Below are 27,906 nucleotides of genomic sequence, written 5' to 3' on the forward strand. Positions count from 1 at the left end.
TCCAAACCAACACGTATGGTTCGCGTCCTTTCGCGAGTTTTCTAAACGCCCTTCATGGTCCCCTGCATAAAATAAAAAAACGGTGGGTCCGCCTGAGGACCCGGTCCCGCAGCGCAGTGGGGGGTAAAGCGGTACCGGGGGGAGGAAGAGGGACACCGCAGAGGTTACTTCCCCCCCGGTTACTGCGCAGGCTATTTAAGTAGACATCTGATCAGAGACACTATCATGTCTGAATAGGAAGCAGTACTTAACGTCTGGAGGACGCCGAGGTGTGTGCATGCCTCGGACTGGTGTTTCCAGATCAACGGGCTCAGCTGGTGCGGCTCCCACCCCCCATGGACCCAGGAGCTGGTCTGCTTTGTTCAGACCGCCTCTACTTATGGACAGGCTCACTAGACACTCATTGGGCTCTCATTAGGCTCACTAGGCTCTCATTAGACTCACTAGACACTCATTGGGCTCTCACTAGACTCTCACTAGGCTCCCACTGGGCACTCACCAGGCTCACTAGACTCCCACTAGAGACTCGATAGACTCAATAGACTCTCACTAGACTCACTAGAGACCCAATAGACTCACTAGGCTCTCACTCTCACCAGAGTCTCACTAGGCTTTCACTAGATTCACTAGGCTCTCATTAGGCTCACTAGACTCCCACTAGAGACTCACTAGGCTCTCACTAGAGTCTCGCTAGGCTTTCACTAGACTAGGCTCTCACTAGACTCGCACTAGGCGTTCACTAGTCTCACTAGACTCTCACTAGAGTCTCACTATGCATTCACTATGCACTCACTTTGCACTCTCTAGGCTCACTAGAGTCTCACTATGTACTCACTAGACTCACGAGAGTCTCACTATGCTCACTAGTCTCACTAGAGACTCCCTAGACTCTCTCTAGCCTCTCATTAGACTCTCACTATAGTCCCACTAGACTGTCGGCAACTTGTTGTTGCGTACCAGACCGAACCGGTCTTGTTTTAATGTCCTAAAAGCTTCTCCGTGGCCTGGCCTGCTGGTTCCTCCTGACGTCATGCTCCAGGACCAGGCCCCGCCCCCTGTGGTTTTGGGTGTGTCCTCTGGTAAAAAGGGAGATCCCGCACTCTGACTGTTTTTCCCCGTGACCTCCAACGAGGATATATTGTGGCTTGGCATGTTTTGTCTCATCTGAACACCATTTTACTATATATGAAACGTGAATAATTTTTCTAAGCACCTTTTTAAGCCAAAATAATATAATAACTCTGTTATATATGAGCATTAGGCTACCGTAGCTTCTACAACCGGGCGGATTCCCCCAGCCCGGTTGTACCGCGTCACAGAGTTCCCGGTGACTTTAAAAAAATATATATATTTATTTTTGCATTTTTATGCTTCATGATAGAGTGAGATAGGCATGAAGGTATGGGAGATAGAGGCGAGTACATGCAACAAATGACCACGGGCAGGAATCGAACCCGGGTTGCTGCGATCAGGACTGCCGTAATGGTACGCGCTCTACCCGGTGTCACCGGGGCGCCCCTCCGGTGACTCTTGGTGCGCAACACGCGGTGCGTTATTCATCCTCTCCCGCTGCGGAGAGCAGACTGCGGTGGTTGGTTATGGAGGATGATGTCTCCATTTAGCGAGACGTTAGAACCGCGCCATCTTTCCCCCTCTTCTGAGAGGAATGCATATATCCAGAGAACGTTGCGCTAGTTATTCAGAACACGTCCATAGTTCCTAAAGGAGCACGGTGTGGTGCCATGTGTTGTGGTAGATTGTTTGCGTTATTGTCACGAATAATGGGCCTGCTCTACCCTCCCCCTGAGGGAGCAGCATACGTCTTCATCCCCCTCTCTTGAACCTGTAGGATGCTTTCCCTCTATATCGGGTGGGTGTAATATATATAGTTTACGATTATGTACCTTTGCTGGTGCAGTTTTCACTAAAACCTCATTTGAATGAAACGGATGTTTTATTGTTTTCGTTTAGTAAACGTTTTCCTCAAGTACCCTCCTTATAGCTGTATCCTCACTAATAGCTGGTTCACTTTGGGTCAACATGAGATTACTTGTCTGTCACTTCATTGTCAATATCAGGGACAGTAAAGGTCGAATTAGTTTAGAATCATGACTCATGCATGTCTTAAACATGATTAGAAATACAGTTTAGTAGCCTATTTTAAGAAGTTCTAGGAATCGTTCTGCCACTTTTCCAAACACTGCAATGGATGTTCCCATACACACAGTGTGGATGGTCTCTCCTTAACATGTACTGATGTTCCCATACCCACAGTGTGTACAGTCTCTCCTTAACATGCAGAGTATGCACACACATCTGAAGAGATTCACCCACTTCTTCCCATTCTGATCCAGTGGTGCATGTTGCATGTTGGTCTCCCAGAGCTCTGTGTTTCAACTGAGTAGTTGGACATTAACCGTGAACCTCAGGTGGCTGGCTGCTTGTCGGGCCTAAACAAGGATGTAATACAAAGACGCAGAATCACACACCAGTACATGAAAAGGCCACACATAGATGGGAGGCAAGACTGCCTTGAAGAAATGTATCGCCACATCAATTCTCCCAACACCACGTGCGGGAGACTCGTAGGCAGCTGATGAATGATGCATAGCCCTGACTAAATGGCTGAAGGGGAGGAGCACATACAGGTCATCTGTGGGCTCATGTGATGCAGAGCACAGTGTTTTCTGTTGGGGCCTCTCTTGGAAGAGGAATGCTGGTATCAGAACGCATGCTCTGTCTGCATACTAGACATCATGAAGAATCAATGGGGTCTCCAAAAAGTGTAGATTTCTGCTAAAATGTCTTGTGGATGAATTGATCAGTAGAAGAATTATTGACTTTCATAGTAAGTTCTCAAGGGGCCTATCTATATGGCATGTGTCACTTTGTCTTATTTATTTAACAAATGCAAATCAATTTAGTCGTTAAGCCCATGTTGTGTTACACAGGAATATGGAACTCGTGTGGGGGTATTTATTGAGTAGGAATGGAGATTTTCAAGCAGTTGTAGGTTGTTGGCTTTTCCTTACGGATTTTTCATCAACATCTCCTCTGAGCTCTGTCCCTAAATGACACATGGTGGGACAGAGGTGGAGAGAGAACACTGTGTTCAAATATAAGAAGATTAACAATGGAGCTGAAAAGGCTATTACCATATGCGATCACTTATGAAACCAGGCATGGCTTAAAACCTAATGGCTGAATACTGTGCTTCCACTTTTATCTTGTTAGATTACATATTACATTTCCTTGTTGTGAACTGGAAAATCCCATTGTGGTTTTTCTGAGCTATTTTCCATGGGTGTTTAGGTGCAGTGCAGGTGAATAACTATCGCAGGAATGATGAGGTTGAAGCTTTCTTGGTTTACTTTAGCAATACCAGACCCACGGGATGGGATGGGACACAATCCTGGGAATATTCCCAGGATTGTGTTCAACATACATCTTTGCTGGTATCCTCTTCTTTTTAACTTTCTTTCCTGTGTTAACACCAGTAATCATGCTCACTAAAGTTTCACCAATAAGGCCCTTACTCAAAAAGACATCTACATATCCCAAATAATATTTGAAAAAATGTAACATTTAGACGATCATCTCATTACAAGAGCAGTGGTGGTAGTGTGTCCTGGCTCAACACCAACCTGGCTCTTGTACGACATCTTGTACCCCGTTATCATCCCTTGCTCTCTAATGTGATTCCATCATCTTCCCCTGGCCATGGGGCCAGTGGGTCTGAGGGTCCTATAGTCACTGGCAGTGGAAGAGGGGTCGTATCCCCTTCACATAGTGAGTGTGTGTGTGAAGGGGATACGACCCCTACACACTCAGTGACTGTGGTTACATAGTCGGACCAGATCGACTTATCATGGATTAAGCCATAAAACGATGTTGCCACTCGACGGGGGTGGCTGTCAATTGTCTGAGTATACATACATCGGATCAGATTGGAATAATGGTCGGAGACCTGGCTGACTCCGCTACGCTAGGTGGCGTTGTAGCCCTTTCAACAAGTGGTACTAGAGCCACTTCCGGTTCACGTCAACGTAAAAGCAACAACAAACTATCTGGTGGCATACAAATAAAGATGGCCTACGAGGAGTTTGACGAGGCAACAATAACGTACATTTTGTGCATTCTTCACTATATAATTCTTGCACTTGGTGCAGCATGAACTGGGTCTCCTCTAGGCATGGGCGATTCGCGAACGATTCGGTCAGAACGAACGAATCCCGAAGGTGAACGACGAGAACTGATTCCCAAAACAAGAGAGATTCTTTTTTTTTTTTTTTTTTTCAAAAATATGGTCACATAAATAAAAGATACAAACAAACAGAGCTTTGTCTCGCCTCGACTTCATATTGATTGTTTTCCCGAGCACTGTCACCATCTGAGACCTTCTGGTGTTTTAAAAGGCTCCATTTGTGGGCGTACCTCATATTTACAAGCCAAGTGGTGAGGCCAGACACGTGAGATTCCCTGCCAAATGACGTATCAGACCATATGACTTAACGAACTGAACAAACTGAACGAATGAATCAAACGAACGATTTGTGATAGTGAAGGGAACTGAAAGAACTGATTCCCAGAAAATAATTGTTTCGCCTATGCCTAGTATCCTCGTCCGTACAGCAGTGCGTTGCTGATTTCGTTGAAGCCATGGTATCGTTTGACCTTTCCGGCAACAACACTACTATTTATTAGGTAGCCTATGACCGGCTCAAGCCCAGCTATCCTATCGACTTCGCAAATCCGGTCCTGAGACGATCCTTTTGGCGAAGCAGATTGAACAAACCTGTTTACATTAATCCAATCTTTATTCAATACGTTCATTACACGATTATGCTCCAGCATGTAAACGCAGTCGGTGACTCACAATCGCTATGTAAGGCCCTCGAAGGGCCTTAAACGGTTCTTATTATGATATAGTTGTATTATTATTTTTAACAAAGGGTTGTCTGTGGTAGGGTTGTGCCCATTGACATTACGTTGTCTGATCATGATTTGTCTGAGCAATCAATGATGTACTCCAGAGGCCATTCGTTTATTTATTTTTTTATGTTATTCTGTATGGCATGCTTTTGATTTCTAAAGAAGAATTCACGTTGATGAGTCCTCTCTGGTAGGCCATCCTGCTCCCCAGAAGTGTTATTAATAGCCTACTAACCTATTTAATCCTACTTTCACTGTAGGCTTGATACAGGATGTGGCATTGCTTCTGCCAAGATGGGAATCGCAGGCGCACACCAGTCACTGTTTCCATCCTTGATAGAAAGGATTTGGTCCCGGACATTTTGTTTTTAAAATTGAATACACTTTGACCACCAGTAAATTTGATTACTCTGCAACTGACTCTTTATAAACACATAAGCAATGCTGTTTTCATTGTGCCGTTGGTCTGTAGAGTACATGTCGAGTAGGAAAACGTCTGTCCACATTGAGGGTTGGTAGCACAGCCAGGCAGCATGCTGTTCAGAGGATAGGGTCATGCTCCATACGATGTGTCGTGATGGACTCTGAGTATGGCCAAATGGAATGAGAAACTAGGTGTGGTGCTGCAGTTTGGACAATGTGAACAAATGCAAGAGGCATGGAGCCATTACTGTGTTTGCATGGAAACAAGCATTCTCTATTCAAAAGGTGCAACCCTTCACTGTGCATCCACTCACACTCTGCCGTGCTGCACAGTCACTCACTGCATTGCTATTTGGTAATAAGTGTCATTTTAATTTCATTTAGATTAAGAAGTCAAGATTGTCTAAGTTTCCATGAAAACACATCATTCATGAAGTGTTTCAGTGTAATGCGGTTAGAGATATTTTAGTTTCAGTGGCAATGTTGACGCGTATTTTTGCAGACACGATAACTTGACATGATAGTTTCATTTTTCATTTTTTTTGGTTTTACTAAACCATTGAATAATCTCCCATTAAATATTTGACTACGTAACCCTAAACCTGCCTCTTCTCGTTTCCTGGATCCTGCAGCCCCTTGCTCTTGGTTGTTTTGACAGTGAGAGGATGCTAAGCTACTGTTTTAGCCGTTTGGCTAACACTCCAATAAGGCCAAGAGGTTATGATTTCCCAGGAATCAGTTGGCAGCATTACCTAAAATGTGCCTAAACATTGTGTGGACTGCTAGTGTGAACTGCATTCTGCCACGGAGGCGGGCCACCACTTGTTTACACTGGTTCTATTAGCACAGTGTAGTAAGGCTCATGTACTGCTGCCTTAAGCTCTGTTGGCAAGATAGAACAGTTTGCAAATGGAAGGCCTTACATAGCCTTATGTTGCCCCTTTTTTTAGGTTTCATTGAGTATCTCTTTCTACATTTACAGCACAGATAAAGATGTTATCTTTACTGGATTTAGTATTGTTATATTTTGGAATTAAAAACATACCATTTTCAATCAAACCAAATCAGCAGTTCTTCAGTGTACATGTTGGGCTGTGTTGGGAACAAGTTAACTGATGCTATGCTCCCCCCCCATGACAGCTTGCATCACTCCATTGATACAACACATGTACTGCAACATGGTAGGCCCTGGGTAGCCTACAAGAGCACCATCACATGACGGGTGTTGCATGGAGTACAGGCTTTTACTTGAGTTTCCATGGCCCTTTTACTCTTGATCTACTGCTTCTGTATGAGTGCAGCCGGCCATCTCTGCCCTCTCAGCCACCTGGAAGGGTTACCTTGCTGACAAACCACCCTGGGAGCACACACAGTAACCTGGCCCCTCAGAGCACACTCCCTGGGTCCTCAGAGCAAACTACCTGGGTCGTCCCTCAGAGGGTCAGAGAGCTTGTTAGGTGATGCAGCTCTTAAATGTGCAGATGTTTGGAAACACTTCAAAAGAAATCTCTTTCAAAGAGGTAAATAAATAGACGTGTCACACAAAATACAATCATCACATTGGCGATTCCAAAACTGTTTAAGCCATAGTTCAGCAGTGTTTGAATATTTGGCTCATTATCTAGTTACCCGCCATTGAATACCAGCAAAAAGTGACGCATCAATATTCAATGACCCGGTTTTGATGACCCAGAAACGATCCATTTTGTCCTGTTCACTTGCATGGAGCCTATGAAATTATTCAAATTAGGTAGTTTAAACACTTGGATGTACTTGTATTATTACAGAAGTTAATCTTCCTGCTGTAAAAGCAGGATTCCCACTAAGGGGTTGGTCCCATAGGTCATTATGAAAGGTTCTAGAAATGCTGCCTCATGCTCACTGATCAACATGGATCTGGTTCAAAAGCATTTTTGCAGAGCAGATTTTGTCAGCCTCCAGATGATGGAGAGTTGGATCTTTAACAATAATATACAATTTATTGTAGTTATTTCATCTCCAGGGTCACACTCAACAGTTCAGCCTTCAGCCTTTGTGGTCTACAGCCCCCGCAAGCGCAAGGAGGGTATAATAACCTTCTCTAGGTCACTCGGTGGTATAGCAGAAGGTAATTCAAAATTCATCCAACAGAAAAGGTTCCTAACATAAAATGCACTAATGGTCCAACAGATGATCTGAGTAGACACTAAATATTTCACATTCTCCAAAGCAGTGGTGGTTCCTCGTTTTCTCATGGTTTCAAAAGTTTGGTACAGAAGTTCTGCTTTCTATTTTATCCTCTCGTAGATATTGATTATTCTCAGTGATCACAAAGGTCATTTTTAAGAATTGAATGAGTCTCTACCTAACTATAGATGTTAAAACTGTTGTGCACATTTGGGTGTTTTTATTGTAAAAAAAAAAAGGTAAATCATGAAACCGAATCGATATGAAACTGAAATTATTTGGGTGAACCAAACAGTATGAAAAGAACTGACATCCTATATAGTAGCACACCTTTGGCAATGCTTCAACCAATGCATCTAACCCTCCATCACCATAGGGGAGTATCGGATCAATATAGGTTATAAATAAAGGCACTAATTCTGAATGGGGGGGGGGGGGGGCTCTGTCACAGCATCTTTTCAAGAAGATCATGTAGAGGTGAACAAATATTGACAATCAAACAAAAATGGTTTTAATTTAAACACTTTGGTAATTACTTTTCTTTTCAAGCCTTTAACAAATGGTGAGTTAATGATAAAGGAAAGTAAAATATTAATCTTACTATATAACCCACAACCCATTTGATCGTCCTCCTAATGGTGTTTGTCTTCTAAGGAGGACTGTGTAAGTAAGTTAATGATAATACATGGCCCCATGTTGGTAATGGTTATCGTTTACACATTGGCTTTGAGTACTTCAATCGCCTAAGGGGTGTTTCATGAATTATTTTATAACGTGCAACGATATTGTAGGTGACGGGTATAAATGTGTCACATGTTTGCTGTTTAGATGATCAAAAATGCTGAATGTTTTTCCCACCTGCAACAAAAAGTCCAACATCTGCAACTTCAGTCAGCTTCAAAATATTTTCGACTCTCCCTTTTTATACTTGAATAATAACAATAATAATGCAACTTTCATGTGTGTCCTAAGCCTCTTCTCTTTTTGAGATTTCTTCATCGGTTTCTTTCTATTCCAAGAACCGTCCTGGCATTTCTGTTTTCTCTTTCCCTTCCTTTTCCCCCCTTTCCCATTCCCTTTCTAATCGGGTTCGCAATGCATTTGCCTAGTCCCTTAATTTAATTCTGCTCAATCTGTGTGTCCATCTAGTCCTCTCTCCGTTGTCCTCTGCGTCTGGGTTCTGCAGTGACGTGGACTTCCCTTTCCTCTCGGGTCACATGACTGCAGATACGGGTGTGGTCCTGTCTGCATTCCACCCGTAACCCCCCTCCCCCTCTCCGCTAGCAGCACACACAGGTACACAGACGAGTTGAGTGAAGTCCTCATGAAGGATGGGTTGGAACTGGGCCGGCTGAAGGAGCTGTGTGGACTAAGAGGAATGGTGTGGTAGGAAATGTTGTGTGTCAGTCCTTTCATTAGAGAAACTCCACGTGTGTGGAGAGCTCTTGTAGTGAGGAAATGAATGTGGAGTTGTACTTATCTCTCTACCTTCCTCTCCATATCTGTGTTTAGACATGTAAACATCCATTCAGTGTCAACGTGGCTCTCTAAACTATTGACATGAACACTGTTTACAAGAGACAAGTTTTGCAAATGTTGTTTGAATGGGTTCAGAGGCAACATGTCATGCAGCCATAACAGGAAGTACGCGATCGCTAACACTGTGCAACAGTGCTAACCCTCCCTCTGAGGGTGGGGCCACAGACGTGTGTGTGTGTGTGTGTGTGTGTGTGTGTGTGTGTGTGTGTGTGTGTGTGTGTGTGTGTGTGTGTGTGTGTGTGTGTGTGTGTGTGTGTGTGTGTGTGTGCGTGTGCGCATGCGTGTGCGCGTGCGTGCGTGCGCGCGTGCAGAGCAGGCAGGCTTTACTGGGTGAGGGCGGTGCAGTGTTCTGATTTGGTATGCAAGGCAGGTGTGTCTGCAGAGGCAGGGAGGTGGTGGCGAGTGGGACAGGAAAGAAAATAGAGGAAACAATAAGAGTGAAACACGGCAGACCCAGATCCAGTGGGTAGTGGTTACGGAGACACCATGTCTTCACTCCCTGATACTGAACCACCATGCTTATGTAAGCTTTCTTCTCTGCCCCACCCCTACATCAATTCCTCACGACGTCTGTCGTCTTTTAGGTGCATTACATTCCATGTATTGAGCTCCAAATGTGACCAACAGTGAAGTCAACCATAAAGATGAAACCCAGGCATTGTATTATTCATGCGATTACATACAATTCATCAAATAATAATAAACTTCATTTTAGTGAACGTTTATATATTATCAATTCATCGTGAATCTCACTCCTCTAAACCCTTTTTGTACACAGAAGACCTCTTTTTTTAAATGCGTGTCAAATTAAATGATTCATTAGAATGTTCCATTAATTAACATTTTCCAATTTCCAAATGTCAGAGACTGAATGATGCAATCAGATTGATTCGGTATGGAGGTACTCATCAGTGGAGCGTTGCTGTGTTTAATTCACTGCACAGCCATTGCACCGCATTTAAGGATTGGTGCTTTGAGCACATTTTTAAGTGGACCAAATGGTTCCATGGATTATGGAAAGAGGGAGAAACAAGATCATTATGTGAGGACCAGATGCAAATACATTATATGCTGATACATGTAAAGATTTTGAGAACACGTGACATGACACATTTGAATATTATTGGTTTCTTGGTAAGGAACATACAACATACATGATGCAATCAAGCAGTATTAAGCTGCTCTCAGTGATTGTACTGACCAGTGGCCACACCAATTTCATGCACCATCACCCTCCGCCTGGTTTTGTGTCCAGTCTGATAGATTGTCCATCAAGACCAGTTTCTAATACCCTTTTAGATCAAAAGGTTCTGTGTTTAAATCCACACCTGTACCTCTTTCTGTCTGCTATTTGAGCATCTACATGGGGCAGGCCTACACAGAAGACCAACTACATACCAGAAATGTTATGGACATGTGCAACACGATCCTGCTGACTAAGCACTTCCATCCGCACAGCCTGGCCTTGAGGTGGCTCCTCCTTTTAACCTTTATTCCACTCCATACCTTGTACACCTGACTGAACACACCCAGACTAGTTCAACCACAGACAAAATCAAATGCTCAACCAATACATGCTTCACTTTTTCATCTTTGACTGCACGTATTGGTGTATCAAGGTTCCGGTAGTACCTTCTCCACTGGTGTATCGATGTTCCAGTAGCACCGTCTCCACTGGTGTATTGAGGTTCTGGTAGCACCGTCTCCACTGGTGTATTGAGGTTCTGGTAGCACCGTCTCCACTGGTGTATTGAGGTTCTGGTAGTACCGTCTCCACTGGTGTATTGAGGTTCTGGTAGCACCGTCTCCACTGGTTTATTGAGGTTCTGGTAGTACCGTCTCCACTGGTGTATCAAGGTTCCAGTTTTGGTGTGTAAATTATTGCTCCTCCTTGCAGACATGCCCACTTCACCCATAGTGTATTGAAAATGAACTTGGTCTCTCCCGCCATGGCTGACTTCAGACTTGTGTGAACGGGCAACCGGAACGATGGTCTCCCATGGGTTTACTGGGAGCTGTGTGTGAATGGTCCTAGGTCTGTTTGATAGAAGGGGGGCAGTGGAGCGGCTCACAGCGTGTCAGCAGCAGGCTTATCAGCCGTTGCCTCCAGAGTTGTATGCTGAAGGAGCCCACAGAGGTGCATTGTGCTGCGTGGGAGAGGCATGACAATGTTCACGACTCTTGACACTCATGACTGTTGACACAAGACAGTCTTGTGTGAGCCAATGAAGTTATTTTTTTGTGTTGTAAAATGGGAAATTGTGCTAAAACGTTAGTTTAGTAGTTACAGAGTCAAATGATTGCAGCTTTAATGGGCTTATATTCTTGACTTTGAGCTTTGTCTGTTCTCTAAATCGATGTCATTTTTCTATTGAAGAATAATGTGGTTAGATGGCTAAATTTTTCTTAACTGAATTCTTAGTAGAAGAACACTTGGTTGAATACTTAGTACAAGAAGGTTATTCTATTCTTAAAGACCTTCTAACCCGGCTCGCAGTTATCACAAGTAGAAAAGGGGATCAGGGAACTCTCAGAACAGATGTGGTGTTAATTTGAGTCTTAGTCAAACAACAGCACATAAAGGTGTGTCTCTGCATGGGAGAGAGAGTGAGAGAAAGAGTGTTTTTAAGCCTGTGTTACTTTTGCTCATAGTTTAACACTTGCTTGTTGTAAGCGGCTGTCACATGAGTTGAACATCAGGCAGGGCTCATTTGAAATGTTTTGTATGTCCTACAGTTTTACTACCTTTTACATCTTTGCACAAAAAAACATTGTAATCTGGAAGAGGAATAACTTTTATGATGAATCGTTTCTTGGTGTTTACTTACTTTGTATGAGTTACTATCTGAGATTCCTCTATCCCTACAGGTATGACTTGGTCACTACCAGTGCAAGTCATTGGCATAGGTACCGTGCCAACTCTATAGATTAGACGCTATTTAACAATCTGTACAATGTGTATCTTGTGTATCTATCTTAGTGTAAACCAAAGGCCTTCCTTTGATGTGCAGCTATGTTGATGGAGAGAAATATGTCCCCTTTAACATATTGTGATGTTATGCATCCAACCAAAGTGGATCGGTTAAAACCCTCAACTAATTGAAGAAAACCATCAATGCCATTGTGGTTCTTATCCCCTAGTGTGTCTTTTCCTGAAAGAGAAAACTTATAATATATTACTTATAATAATTCATGATGTGGTTTGTGTGAAAAGTGTTATTTGTCTAGCGTAAACACATCGACCCATGGATGATTTTGCCTCTCTAAAACAGCTATTTTACATGGTTCTTTTTGTGTGTTACATTTAAGTAACAACAATAAGTGCTCTATAAAATTATGCTTGAGGCTGGCACTTGTTAATTGCAATAAATGAGATCAATGCTTAAAATATGAAACTAAAACAAGCTTCTCCCTGTCTCGTGCTCGCTGCCCCAAGAGACATCCACTCCCCTTTGATGGCTTCATCCGCATGCCTGGTTAGACCTCTTCAATGTGCTACCTCGCTCAAACCTGTTTCTGTTCCTCTCTCTCTGCAGTGCGAAGAGGAAGTCCACCAGATCATGTTTACATCCTCGTCTCCAGACCTGCTGACTGGGATGTGCAGATCGGGTTAAGGATCTAACCTCAGAGATCCTCTCAGGCCGCTCTGACCAACCTGGGAACGACCAGACCTGACAGAAGGGTTCCTCAGCTGTTGCCGCTGCCTCTTGACCAGGTGTGAGACAACGTGCCGAGGGGCCAGAGACGACAGCAGCTGGGAAGATGGCGAACAACGCTGCAGAGCACCCTCCGGGGAACTCGGTGGCGGACCCCAGCCAGGAGGGGGACTTTGGCATCACCACCATGGACCTGAGGAACCTGATGGAGCTGCGCAGCGCCGAGGCGGTGGCCAGCATCAGGGACAGCTACGGAGATGTGCAGGGCATCTGCCGCCGGCTCAAAACCTCTCCCATAGAAGGTAAGGAACACCACCCCCACACTAACACTCATATCTATAGATGTATTAAAAAAAATGGAATTAGGTCAATATTTGTAAATACTACATTTTGAAGACTCCAGATATAAACCTTCTCTTCAATAAAGGCTGTGGCCGTGTCCCAATTCAGGGGTTGCATCCTTCGAAGGATGCGTCCTTCGAAGGATGCAGCCTTCGTAGACCGCGAAGGCTGCATCGAAGGCCGAACGAGCGTTGTGGAATGGGACGGTCTAGCCTACGGAGCATTTCCGGATTGCGCAACCAGCCGTTAACGTCCTTTACCTTGCGTGACCACGCGCCGCTCCTGTCTCCTAGCAACCCTGACAGCTGCGGTTCAAACCGGACAGTGGAGGAGATATATGGAGCCAGAAATTATCATTTTATTGGTTATGTTTTATCTTTTATTGGAGGAGTGGGAGAAGATTCACCGCCGGAGCCGGCGGGTGAAGAGGAAGAGAGGACGTTGGCTTAAAGTTAATTAGTTTAACGTTATATGTCTAGCGTTAATGTAATTGAACTTTGACAATAAAGTTACATATTTAAAATGGTCCCAACCTTACTTTTATATAAAACAATGTTTTTACATAGTTTTGTCATTAAATATGTATTCGCTGCAGCTGCTGCTTCCGCTCTCTCCGCGCCATTTCTGAAAAAATATCCAACGCGCAATGAATGTTGGGATACGTTGGGCCGTGAAGGATGCATCCGATGCGTCCTTCAAATCCGGGAAACGAAGGCTGCATATCTCGGCCGCATTCGAAGGACCCTTCGAAATGGGACAGCACTTGACGCGCCGCTGTGACGTATGCGGTCTTCAAATGCGTCCTTCGAAGGATGCAACCCCTGAATTGGGACACGGCCTGTGTCTGTCACAAGTCGCTCTCGCCCCCTCTCCCCCCAATTACGCAAAGTGCATCTCACCAGCGATCCATTCAGGGTTCCTAAATGAGTTCCAGCAGGTCCCCTGATGCCATAGATCATTGCTCTGTTCCATTTAATAATCAAAGGACGACCGTAACATCCATTGTAGAAATGACGAAGGCTAATGAATAAAAACAAGTGTATTTTCGGTGTGCTAGTAGGGGGATGGGGCTGCAGATGAACACATGTATGGGTAAAAAAAATAATCTTTCACTCCTGCCCACATAGATGGCAGATATCAGTGATGGGTCCCAATGTTGTATTATTCGTTCAAGGAAATTTAAGTCTGTAGGGTCCGCCAGTACTCACTCAATGTGGTCCAATCTAAAAACAGCTCATGGTCATTCAATCACATGGCTGAACGCATGCTGCAATATGCACTAATTTGCATAAAGTGAACCGAAGTTAAACCTTTGCCCCGCCCCTTCAACGAGATACAATCCCCCGCCAGCAAACAAGCCTTTCCACAATCCCACAAATGAAATGTGCTCTACATTTTATACTAGATTGAGCACAAGTGATTGTTGGCACACAACGAATAATCAAATACTTGTTCACACCACCCACTGATTATTCTTCACTGATCATGAAAAATGGGAATATTCACATCCCTAAATTTGTATGTTTGGAAGATGGGATGGATGGATAGGTCTAAGAGGGAGAACCCCATGTGAAAATATGATTGAATGATTACTGAATAAGAATATAATACTTCCAGTACTGCTGGTGAGGCCTTAACAATAAAGTATATTTTTCATCCTCAATTAGACTTAATGTACACAGATATTGAACTTAACTTTAAAGCTTTAGCCATTGTCTATTCATTTAGTATAAAAGGCAACAAACGCCTCTAGGCCAAAATACTATTTAGTCCTTTAATAGATGCTTTTATTCCAAAGCAACTCAACGACTAGATCGGGCATTGAACCCAGGACCTATTGGCTGGCAGACAGACATCCTAACCACTAGACCACTATTCTGTTGATCCGCAACAACACACCTTATTGTAAGGTTTTACTTCAAGGAAATGTTAGCTGCATCTACTAGCTTTATGTAGTGAACAGGAGAGAGTCGTGTCTATAGTGTGTAGACGGTGTGTTCATGCTAGTCTCTACTCTGGAGTCTGGCTGCTCTAAGCACTCCCTAATGGAGTCTAGTGTCCTTGGAATGCATGCATACTGTCAACAACATTCTCTTTCCATTAGTCCAGAGGTTTATCCCCTCCAGAACCCCCACCCCAGGTTCTATCTATGAATCCTCTGGATGTAATGTGTAGATACATGGGTATCCTCTAAGACTGTACTCTTCATTTAAAGACCCCATCCAATGGAAGTCAATGGCACCATCATCAAGGCGACTGCATTAAACTAGGTGTTTGTGGTTGGGACATGGCTTTTAAAAGAGTGGGAGGGTTTTTAGAGGTGACTAGGGTACAGATTTCACCCAGATGTTTTAATCCTACAAAAATCAAAGCGTGCTGTCCATCATCATGCTGAATGGTAAACTTGACTCGCACGATGCAATTGGATAAAGTACTTGAGTTAATCGCCACTGCAGGTGTTCCATAACTACCTAATTCAGCCGTACACTCGAGGTCAGCACAAATCCATTTCTGGGAACAAATGTATGATGCATTCCTCCATTCAATAACGGTAATATGGAATTGGTCTTTCATTGTTTTAAAGATATTCAACTCTAGGTTACTTTACCAGTTCCAACCAGTCTCTCTGTTCACATGTGCCCAAACCGTAGGCCTACCAGGCTTTAGCCCTGTAACTGTAGAAACGTAATGGGGTTGGGAAATACCGGGAGGTGGGCCATACCATGGATGGTCCGTAGAACCGTTACGGGGTTGTTGGGCCGTACCGGGGGCGGACTGTAGAACCATTCCAGGGGTTTGATCGTACCAGGGGTTTGATCGTACCAGGGGTTGGATCGTACCAGGGGTTGGATCATACCAGGCGGTGGATCGGACCAGAGGGTGGACTGTAGAACTGTACTGGGGTGGACCGTAGAACCGTACCAGGGGTGGACCGTACCGGGGATGGACTGTAGAACTGTACCGGGGGTTGACCGTACCGGGGATACACCTTACCGGGGTTGGACTGTAGAACTGTACTGGGGTGGTCCGTAGAACCGTACCGGGGGTGGACCGCAGAACCATACCAGGGTTATTGGACTGGGGGTGGTTTACAGCGGACCAAATGGTGTGCCTGTGAGCGGCCTTCACACAGAGCCATGGCCTGAGCTTGTGTTCCTGGCTCGGCTGCAGATGACTTGCTGTGCAGCTCGGAGCCAGGTGGCATCCTGCCCGGTAACGCCCTGCCCAGTGTGACCGGGCTGCCGGGGACTCCCGGTATCTGGTGCTTGGGTTGAGTCTCTGTCTTAGTGAAGGAAATCCGTCCCTCTCTCGGTGTAAGAAAGGCTCATTCCATGCCCTTGCCCTGGAAGTAATCTAGCTTGCTTGTCTTTCTTTGTCTGTGCTGACAGGCATAGATTGATCTGTGAACAGCTACTTTCCTACATGGGAATTACAATAGGAAATGTTTTGGAGTCAATATTTATCTTTTTATATTTTGAGCCTCGTGAGAGACATTTTTTATCAAACGTTTACCATAAAGTTTTCCGTATGGTTAGATTTAAGGTGTCTGGGTAAACCAAACCAGAAAGACAGAAGCCCTGTCAAAAATAACCCATATTTAGAACAATGAAAATACACCAAATGTGTTATGTTAAAGGTGCTATATGTAACAAATGTACGGTTCTCACAATCACAAAACGACCGGGATGTGTCATCAGAGATGAAGGAACATGCTAAATCGAAATACTGGCTTCTCCGACAGCAGAGCTCCAGCCAGGGTGTTGGAGTCACTCTGTGATGAACGATCGTTTACATGTGGAGTGGTGACTGGTCGCTTTGACTTTTGAATCTTTATCAACATGAAGCACAAGGAGCAGTTCGCCCCACAAACGACAACTAGAAGCCTAGAATTTTAATACTGCCCATTGCATAAGGTGCGCAGAACACATTATTTCTGATATTTTTCCTTTAATTCAGAGCTGTACAGAACAGGTTCCAGAGGTCTTCTGAGATGATTGGCAGCTTGGAGATGGGTCAGTAATTGGTACCAATTGAAGGGGCCAGGCCTGTTTCTTCAGCAGGTCACCATAACTGAGGTAGTTTGGGAAACTACCTCAAATCTGTTGGTGAGGTACTTATTCTTAATGCAAAGTAAAACTTGTTTGAGGAACTTGGATTGAATCCCCCCTAAACATTTGTCCAGGTAATGGTGATGTTTGAACATGTGAAACCTCCAAATCCCCTGTAGTTTCCTCTTTTTTATGGTAGGACGGTCCAAATCAGTGTAATATGACTGCATGGGAATAAGGGGTTGCTCGGGCATTGCTGCGGAGCAGTATTTTGTTTACAGTACCAGTCGTCTTCATTTAATGTAAATGAGTCATATATATATATATATATATATACTTCAATTCATAGGCCTCTCTTTTGTTTTTTAAAGTGAACGACTTGCGAGTTCAAAGGCAAAGAGGCACAGTGCTCCCCACAGTAGACCTCTTTTGTGAACCAGTGGAGTCACAGAGCATCAGAGCTGATGTTTCCGTGTCAGCATATTGAAGACAGCAGTGTTGTGAAGAGCCAGCATTGTGCTACGGACTACATGGGCTGACGTACACACAAGAGCATTCCTGTCTAAGCACTCCTTCACACACGCCATGAGCCATGGGGCCAGAGCTGTCCCTGCTGAGTGGAAGACTGCTCTTTGAAGGGATCTAGGAAGAGGCAGGGGAAGACATGTCACTGATCTTTACTGCCACCCTTACTCCCATGTCTGCTCCCTCCCATCACTCTTGGTTGCATTAGCCTGCGTAGCCTCGGTCCTTGTCCTTGGATGTAATTATGCATAAAGGGTTAGGCGATTGGCCGTTTGTATGGATTCAAAGTCACGCCCTTGTCTCCTATATAGTGTAACAGTGTAATATATTGAAGCGGCCACTTATAGACAGACATAGTCTGGTCTCTATGTAACAATGGATGAACAGCTGGTTTTACAGTGACATTCAATCAGTCATTGTACATTACATGTGAGTAAATTAGGCTACATTTTGCAGAATTAAATATGAAGGGTGGCCTGTTGTATTTCATGCATTAATTCACAAAACTCGCAAAAGCATGCTAGCCCCCGTAAGCATATGGCTGGTTTATTCCATCTGCACTGATTAAATGCATTCACATATCTGAGCATTTCTGTGTTGTTTTTACTTCCTCAAAGTCGAAAGATGAAAAATATGAATGCATTTAATCTGTAATGTCGATGATATTGCACATGTACAGTATATTGTCCTGTTTGTATGTTGAGCCACGTTAAAGAAGATTTTCTGTTACGACAGACAGCATGACAAAGCATAGGGATGTCAAGGAAGAAATAGATTAAGTGACGCACGCACCCATGCATGCATGCACTCTGCACTTAATTATTATTATTAATAGAGGATCATAATTTTGTCTCCTCCCTCTTTCAGGTCTTTCTGGCAACCCTGTTGATCTAGAGAAACGGCACGCTTCATTTGGGAAGAATTTCATCCCACCCAAAAAGGCCAAGAGTTTCCTGGCGCTGGTGTGGGAAGCTCTGCAAGATGTCACCCTCATCATCCTGGAGATCGCTGCCATCATATCCCTGGGCTTATCCTTCTACCATCCACCAGGGGGGGACAGTGAAAGTAAGAGCAAAGAAACCCATACATCAGGGATTCATTATCTTCTATTGTTTATGACCTAAATAACACTGCTTGTGATCTACTATCGTAATTGTGTGCAAATGAGGTATGCACATAAAAATACATTCTTACAATTTAAACCAAACAAAGAAGGAAAACACGCCGGTGTCTTCCATGTGTCGCCGTGTTCATTTCTCATCCACTCATCTCCAATGGTGAGTGTGTGACTTGGTGAAGGACAGCAATCTTGACTCTGCTCTCCCCCCTGCTGTGCCCCTCAGGTTGTGGGCAGGCAGCGTCCGGTGTGGAGGACGAAGGCGAGGCCCAGGCGGGCTGGATCGAGGGCGCCGCCATCCTCTTCTCGGTGGCCATCGTGGTGCTGGTCACGGCCTTCAACGACTGGTCCAAGGAGAAGCAGTTCCGCGGGCTGCAGAGCCGCATCGAGCAGGAGCAGAAGTTCACCGTCATCCGCAAGGGCCAGGTCATCCAGATCCCTGTGTCGGAGATCGTGACGGGCGACATCGCGCAGATCAAATACGGTGAGACCTCCCAGAACAACAAGCCTGGGCTCATTTGAAACAACAGGACCGTATTTAGTTAACTGTTTCTTTATTTGTACGGTACATTGAGATGGAGTCCCCTGCATCCTGAAACAGGCCGCTGTGCAGCAGGTTAGGATCAGATCACTACTGAAGTGCTAGGTCATCTGAGATGGGATGTGGATGTTACAGCAGGAAGTACAGGACCGCAGTGGAATTAAACAGATAGGGATTCTAAAACGGTATCAACCCAAAGTGGATTCAACTATGGTTTGTGCTTCACAACTTTTATTTTACAAATGACTCCACTTCACTTTATCCCTTCGAGAACCCAATGACTAAGTGGCATCAGCGCGGTGGCATGGGAAGGAGATCTCCTCCTTCTCAGCTCAGTAGGGGCCAGACGGGCTGACATTAGGATCAGAATAGCAGCTATATAATTAAAGTAATAGCACAAGTCACGAAGCCAATCAAAATCTGATGTTGTGCTGCTGCAGTCTGGTGCTGCGCGGGTCTCTGGAACCTGGCCATTATAAACCATGTAGGGGTAGTGAGTCAGAGAGCAATGCAGATAGGTGTACATATGCATTTATACTAGGGGTTATACTTCACGGTGCACGGATCGAGAGCACATTTAGTTATTGTAGGTAGCAAATAATAAATCAACGTGTCATTCTTTCTAGAAAATGTTGTTTTGACCCAAACAAATGGCACGTACCGTAAATCCTCTAATATTGGCCTGTATCCCATTAGTGGCCGGGTCTCTAACATTGGCCGGTCTCGCTGTCGGCGGAGGTAAATAAAGGCCGGTCTCTAATAGAAGCCGGGGCTATTATTAGAACCAACGTTTTTCTTTCAATCACCTCGCTCTTGACTAGCACGTGAGACTTCAGCAGTGTTTGGAATAACGCCGTTTAAAAGAACGGCGTTAGGTAACGCCGTTATTTTTTCAGTAACAGGGTAATCTAACTAATTACTGTTCCGTCGTTACAATGCCGTTATCGTTACTGAATGTTAAATGCGGTGCATTACTATGAATTGATTGAATAAACTGCGTAATCCAAACGCACCCCTGGCTCCATACACAAACTGCTAGTGAGGAGACCGGGTGGGTTAACAACGAGATAAGCGATTATGATTGGCTAAGGCAGAGTCATGTTTCATGGTAGCCAATCTGAGCCAGTGTTTTTACACACAAGCCAGGCCACGCGCACCACACACACACACACACACCAAACAGATTCGAAGAAGCAGTAGAGATGGCGAGTCCGGAGCAATCCGATGAAAAGTTGGCATTTTCAAGGTGGAGATATAAGCACTACTTCAAATTCATTGACATATAGAAACTTTTTTTTGTAAGCATATCATATGTTATGGTAACTGTACTTTTTCAAATAGACACAAAATCTTGTTTTTATTCATTCTACTGGTAGTCCGTTTTGTTCAAATAGAAATAGAGGCCTGCCTCTAATTCTGGCCTCCTTCCAATAATGGCCTGGGCCGCGATGCGCTTGAGTAAAATAAAGGCCCGGGCCTATATTAGAGGATTTACGGTATACATCAATACAAAGCGTAGGGAAATGGCCAGGTGAGTTAAGTGACGCTGGTAGTGAGGCGCAGTCCCTGAGAATAGCAGGCAGCACTCTTGGGTGAGGTCAGGAATTGGAGACCAGTTTAAACAGCGGTACATGGTGATTCTCAGAGTAATGGACGGTGAAGTACGAGGAGCTTTGAGGGATGTGTTGTAGAACAGTAGAAGGATTCACCCAGCTACACAGGGATCCTCATAATAATGGGTAAAGCAGCGTGGGCCTCTGGTGTCTGACTCCCTCGCGGCCTTGGTGATCCAGGGGACCTCCTGCCAGCCGACGGCATCCTGATCCAAGGCAACGACCTGAAGATCGATGAGAGCTCTCTGACGGGCGAGTCCGACCACGTCCGCAAGTCCCTGGACAAGGACCCCATGCTGCTGTCTGGTGAGACCATCGCTTCACATGAAATCAGATATAAAGTGAACTATGTCCACACAATCATTTCAACAATAATACTCTCTTGGATTATGCACTACTTCTTTATCCATTTAATTGTATGTGTCTTTCTGTTGTTCAGCATTAAGCGCAACGTAAGGTGAGATTAGATAGTGAATGAAAGGATGCTGAAGCCATTAAGATAAGCACTTCCCTCTCCAGGCACCCATGTGATGGAAGGCTCTGGGCGCATGGTGGTGTCGGCTGTGGGCCTCAACTCCCAGACCGGCATCATCTTCACCCTCCTGGGGGCGGGCGATAGCGACGAGGAAAAGAAAGTCAAGAAAAGTAAGAGGCAGACCAAACACAACCCCTTTCTCTCCTACCGTAGGAGCTGCTGCTTTGGTTTGGGTTTGTGGGAAAGGGTTTCCAGGTAAATACTGATTGTGTAACCAATGTAACCATGAAAGTAAACGTGAAACAGAATATAAGTGGGTTAGAATGCCTAAAAGCATCCAGATTGTGTGTGTGTTCAAAGAGCAGCGTATTCGGAGGACAGCATTGACACGCTGTCCTCGATTGTGTTCTATTTGCGGTTTCACATCTCAGAATAATCTTCAAATGTAGTGCGTGAACCCTTCTGTGAGTCATCACACGGCAGCAGCAGCAAAATGGACTACAGAAGAGTCGTACAAACATGCACACTTCTACCTCTCCAAATGGAGTATTTCTGGATAAAATGCATTCAACTCTCCGTGCCCCTCTTGAGATGAGACTTCAAACAGCCATGGGTAGACTGGGTGTGTGTTAGGATGCTGTTCAGCCTCACGTGGACGTGTGATCCACAGTGATCTGATGGAACATGGAGGGCTGGCTCAATACAAAGGCTTCTACCGTGTCCACCTCCTTACGCTTTTTGTTCTGGAATCATCGTTTTTAGTTGCCCTTTCTAAGGTGGCTAATTTTAACCTTTTCACAAAACTTATTTCAAGCTGAAAGCACGTCTGGTGCATGTGTTCTGATCCTAGAGCTGTCAATGGGTAGTTTGAATGTTTGGTGAAAAATATCAGGTTTACCTAGCAAACTGCCTTTTACGATAAGTATCCGTATAAAACGAAACATTTTCTCAACATGTTGAGGTATGTTATAGCTAGTTTAAATTCCAGGCTAAATGGATATGGCATTGATATGGCATTGTTTGTGAACGCTATCTGTATTTCTTATGTATGCAAATACGTAGTGTATGGTGTACATGCATTCATCCATTCACCAGTGGAGTAAGGTCTTCACATGCTGGGATGTACTTGATAAACAGTACGACTGCGTTGTAAGAGGGAGGAACCAGGCCATGCGGTTTGTATCATTCACTCGAACAGATACCGCACTTTTTCCATATTTAATGTTTCACAATTGCATCATATTTGGTAGAATTAAGTGTTTTGTTGATTGTTTTATTTTTTCTGCCTCGGACCAGCACTTACCACATGTTTTGGCACTTGTTTTTTTTCTTGTATAACCAGGCCTTTATGAAATGTATTGAAAAAAAACACTTTGATTTTCTTGGTTACTTGACTAGTATGGAAACAGCAAGGCCATTAGCTGGGAGTCTAGCATGGTTTCTATTGAGGTACATCTTACAGCCCTCTGCGGTGGTTTGTGTCTGAGATGCTGTTCAGCATTGTTCTTTCAATTACATATCCCTGTTAATCACTCACTACTATGTTTATGTAAAACTGTCAGATGAATTGAGAAAATTATGAAGAATTAGCCAGAAGGGATGAGCCATGAGCTCACCTAGTCTGAAACATCCACACTCTGAGAAAACCTTCTCAAACAGGTCGGTTGGGCTGCGTAAGCCAAGAGGATTTGGTTGGGACTTGTGTTCAAGCTGTCTAAGGCTTTAGGTGGATTCAATCTTTGTTAGGCATTGTGTGTGTGTGTGTGTGTGTGTGTGTGTGTGTGTGTGTGTGTGTGTGTGTGTGTGTGTGTGTGTGTGTGTGTGTGTGTGTGTGTGTCAGGGAATGACCGAGTGTGTATTGGGTTTATTTAGTAGCTCTTTTATTCAGGGCCTGTTGGTTACGTTTTGTGTCAGTTAATGGAAATCCTTGAAATAACCTAATTATTATTAATCCTAATTAGTTAAATATTTAACCACAATTGGATGTTTTACATTCACAATTTCTTACTGCTTAGATCTCTCGAGCTCGATCTCTCTCGATCTCCTTCCCTCCCTCCCTCCCCACAAAACTAACACAGAGAGACATACACATGGATTTATCAGTTTGTGACCTCTGCATTTTTCCTCAGTTCTATGATTTGGTTTTCCTCTTTTCTTTGAGTCATGTTATCAGCATTCCGCCCTCTCTCCTCTGTCCGAACAGGTAAAAAACAAGGACCCCCTGAGAATCGCAACAAAGGTAACCCCTCCCTCCCTCCCTCCCTCCCTGACCTCATCCTCTCTCCTCTTTCCTCCTTCCTGCCTACTTTGACTTCCACTCCTTCCATTCAGTGGGTTGCTGGGAATCTAATGTCAGCCTCCCGTCCGTCTGTCTGTCTGTGGCTCTCTCTCTCTGTCATCTCTCTCCCCTCGCTCCATTCCCCACAGCCATTCTTTGACCTGTACCTGCTGCTGCATCAGGGCCTCACCGTAACATGACCTGTAAACAAAGGTGCAACTCTCACAGCAGGTCTTACACAAAGGAAGGCACAGTCGACTCAAAACACATATTTTCACTGCACTTTTCAATCACTGTAGCTGACAGATGGCTATGCCATTTCAGAGATTGGCTCTTAAACGTACCTACAGCAGCTGCAGTCCATAGTTCTGTTTCATTACACATTATACAGTATAGATGAAGACTGGGCACATGGGCTGTTGTGTGGACCACATGCATCCAGGAGAAGATGGTGTGCACTCCTTTTTATAAGAGGCCTATCCGGCTTCTAGTTAACCTTTCTAATGAGACCTAGTAGGTATCTAGTTAACCTTTCTAATGAGACCTAGTAGGTTGCTAGTTAACCTTTCTAATGAGACCTAGTAGGTTGCTAGTTAACCTTTCTAATGAGTGCTAGTAGGTTGCTATTTAACCTTTTGTCGTTATATATTCATAGTTAACCTTTCTAATGAGTCCTTATATATTTACAGTAAACCTTTTCTAATGAGACCTAATATAGTAAACCTTACTAATGAGTCATACTAGGTTGCTTGTATTTACTGCTCCCATGGGCTTTCTTATGTTATTCAGAATACATGTTTTCTTTCTATATTTTCTGCCCAAGCCTTTTCTGGGCTGGGTCTGCCTGGTAACTGAGGTGTGTTTGGGTGTCTTCACCACAACCCCACCGTCAGGGGAGAGGTTGCAAAGTCCCTGCAGCGAAAAGCATCCTCCGCCACGCCCTGACTCCCTCCCCCTGACTCCTGGGCTCGGTGTGCATCGCACGGTCCTGTCTCACACACATACACGTGCGCACACACACACACGCACCCACTAATGCATACATACGCACACAAACACACAAATAAACACACACGCACATTATCTAACCCTGTACCTCCCACGGGTTGGGCATCTGCTGCAAACAGACGGGGTGTGTGTGTGTGTGTGTGTGTGTGTGTGTGTGTGTGTGTGTGTGTGTGTGTGTGTGTGTGTGTGTGTGTTTTCAAATAAGTCAGTAAAAAAAGTTATTAATTTCCACTACCCTTTCATTTTATCAAAATATTAAGAAAATATTGGATGCATATTTTTGTGAAGAAGACTGTCATTATTTAGACAGCTCCATCCTTCCACGTGGTCTCATCCTCGTGGCCATTCAGACCTGTCTTCACCACCAACAAGCTCATCTTCTCCACACTCAGAGCTCTAGCTGAACTAGATCTCCATCCACATACTGGGCTCACCGTAAGCAAACGAGCAGAGCCCATGAATCCAGAAGGTGTGAGAGAAGCAGGAGTCAGCGTGGAGACTGCGACTCTGCTCCGGGGCTATGCGCTGTGTGGGAGTTGCACCTTTCAGAATATACCAGTGGGCGGTCATGTTTTCTCTGTGTGTTTTCCATTTTCTGTTTTTCCTTTGAATTATCTTGTTTATGTCACTGTTGCCTTCTACCGGGCCGTTGCCCTGGGCTCATGCTGTCTTGTAACCGGTGTTTGACTCTCTTGTAGCCAGTGTCACCAGCTCACTGTGTCTCTGTTCCTGGTTCTTCTCCTGCTCTCTGCCTCTGCCTCTGTCTCCATGGGATGTTGCTTACAGGGTTTCTTACTTTACCATCAACACTCACTCTTTGATTATCGTTGGAGTTTGGTATTGTTGTTTTATTTTGAGGGTATCTCATTTATAACTGTTGTTGTAATCTGGTGTTGTTATTTTGTAATTTATTCATACATTTACTTTAAGACTGTTCTCCACTGGTAAACGTGTTGTAAAGTGTATTTTATGTTGTGACCCACACTTGCTCCATTACCCCTCCTCTCTTTGTTGTGTGTGCGTGGTCCAGTGGTTTAGTATTGCATCTGTCCAAGGGACACTCTGAGACATGTCTAAGTTTGCTGCCATCTCAAGGTTAAGCACATGTTGGCCTTTTAATAGTGCTTGGTAATCAAACCAAAGGTCTAGCTCAGGGGGTCTTTAGGATGGTTCTACCTCTGTGGTGCAGCCATGACTTCTCTTAGTGAGGGAGTGAAACGGTATCTGTGAGAGTGTCACAAGGTCTTCACAGTGACCCTGCCGGGGGTGTTGGCCTTGAGATGGCAGCTTGAACCTGGTTCCCTACCGGCGTCAGTCTGCCAGTGGAGCCCAGTCTGTGGCTGTGTGAGTGAAGGGCAATCTTTTCCTACTGTGGTACTCCAATCTGTCATGGGGCATTTGTATATCAGTCTTTCTTGGTTGGACTGGCTGTATTTTTCAACAAAAAGCATTATGATTCGTTTGACTGGATTTTTTTAAAAGTGTCTTAATGAGATGGTAAACGGAGATATAAGCATGATGTGCTTCATGATCAAATATCTTTACACACACACGACACACTGAAGGACACTAAATGAAGTCCATTAGAAAGGGAGCACAGAGCTCTGTAGCTGGATAGCAGATGATGGAGCACATGGTCTCCTACACTGTATCTTAGCTCTGATGTTCCCACTGGTTTCCAGACACTTTTTTGTGATCGCTGTTTCTTGTATTTTATTTTTCCTACTGCTATCCCTTTTAGGGCACATGCTAATCTCCCATAACCGGTTTGCAAGGGTTCACAATCACATTTAGCAGATTTTGTTATTTCAATTGTTAATTCTGAAGACTCAGTCCTCCACCATTATTGGATGGCTCTCTTTTTTAAATCTGTGACTTCATCCAATAACCGCAATATATGTGTAATTAATGTTTTGGTAAGTTGATCTTGTTCTGGGTAAATCTCTAAAATATATTTTATCTCAAATGTGCAGTTTTGTGGGTCAGGAGGGCTGGCCCAGCCACTGACAGTAGCAATGTGATGAAGATCACACTTAGTGTATTATATTGAGTGCTGTAAAAAAAAAACAATTGTATTTTTATGAGTAACATTTCAGGATTACATAGCAATGACTTATATCCATAATAAAAATCTAACTCATTAGATTGACCTCCAAGTATATGAATATACCTTTATCAATATTCTAATTATTTATGAATCCCAATGGCCAGGGTGTTCTAGTCTGCCATTTTGGTTCTTCTTCAAGCTTCAATGTTGACACATTATCTGCCTCTCTACCCTGTATCCCCCAAACCTGTCCTCAATCCTCCTTATCTTTTAATTTATTTTTGTACTTATTTTGCAAATGCCCAATCCCACTCCACTCCATCACTTATGTTTGCCTGCCGAAACCTTTTCCCCGATCTTTTCTCTTTCTTGATGTCAACCAAACTCCTTCTACTTTCTCCTGTTGAATTCCTTTTGAATCCCTACATTGACCTTTCCAAACGTTCGGTCCACCCTGTCTTTTCCATCTCTGTACCCTTTACCCTCTCTCCTCTTTCTTCATCACCTCTTTGTTTTGTACTGCTGCCTCTACCTGGTCCTCTCCCCTCATCACTGCTGCCTCTACCCTCTACCTGGTCCTCTCCCCTCATCACTGCTGCCTCTACCCTCTACCTGGTCCTCTCCCCTCATCACTGCTGCCTCTACCCTCTACCTGGTCCGCTCCCCTCATCACTGCTGCCTCTACCCTCTACCTGGTGCCCTCTCCCCTCATCACTGCTGCCTCTACCCTCTACCTGGTCCTCTACCCTCTACCTGGTCCTCTCCCCTCATCACTGCTCCCTCTACCCTCTACCTGGTGCCCTCTCCCCTCATCACACCCCCCCTGCTTGTTCACCCGCCTCCCTCCAGCCAAGACCCAGGACGGTATTGCTCTGGAGATCCAGCCCCTGAAGAGCGAGGAGGCGGCCGAGTCGGAGGAGAAGGAGGAGCTGAAGCAGGTGAAGAAGGTCAACGTGACCAAGAAGGAGAAGTCTGTGCTCCAGGGAAAGCTCACCAGACTGGCCGTGCAGATTGGGAAGGCCGGTAAGAGACAGGCACACAAAGTGAGACTTTTGAATCCATGCATGGTTCTGCTACTGCGTCAGCCCAGTGCCGTTATCCGAAGTCAAAACAATCCTCCTACACATGACTTTCTGAGCGTGTTGAACGTTGTGGTAACATTAGAACGTTAGCCTACGCATTAGCTGGTGGCTGG

At 44.5% G+C, this 27,906-nt stretch overlaps 1 protein-coding gene across 1 annotated transcript in view; it reads left to right on the forward strand.

The window, feature by feature from the left end:
* The window catches only part of LOC311339262 (plasma membrane calcium-transporting ATPase 1-like), a 43,363-nt gene that overhangs the window by 808 nt on the left and 14,649 nt on the right, over positions 1 to 27,906 (forward strand). Inside the window, exons 2-8 of the mRNA XM_084464638.1 lie at positions 12,597 to 13,018; positions 18,500 to 18,697; positions 18,976 to 19,233; positions 21,084 to 21,209; positions 21,423 to 21,548; positions 23,582 to 23,617; positions 27,561 to 27,734. Of these exons, the coding sequence (XP_084320764.1) occupies positions 12,823 to 13,018; positions 18,500 to 18,697; positions 18,976 to 19,233; positions 21,084 to 21,209; positions 21,423 to 21,548; positions 23,582 to 23,617; positions 27,561 to 27,734 (1,114 nt within the window). The 5' untranslated portion in view covers positions 12,597 to 12,822. The remainder of the gene's footprint in view (positions 1 to 12,596; positions 13,019 to 18,499; positions 18,698 to 18,975; positions 19,234 to 21,083; positions 21,210 to 21,422; positions 21,549 to 23,581; positions 23,618 to 27,560; positions 27,735 to 27,906) is intronic.

The sequence above is a fragment of the Micromesistius poutassou genome, assembly GCF_964030765.1.
Source record: "Micromesistius poutassou genome assembly, chromosome: 2".
Classification (NCBI taxonomy): Eukaryota; Metazoa; Chordata; class Actinopteri; order Gadiformes; family Gadidae; genus Micromesistius; species Micromesistius poutassou.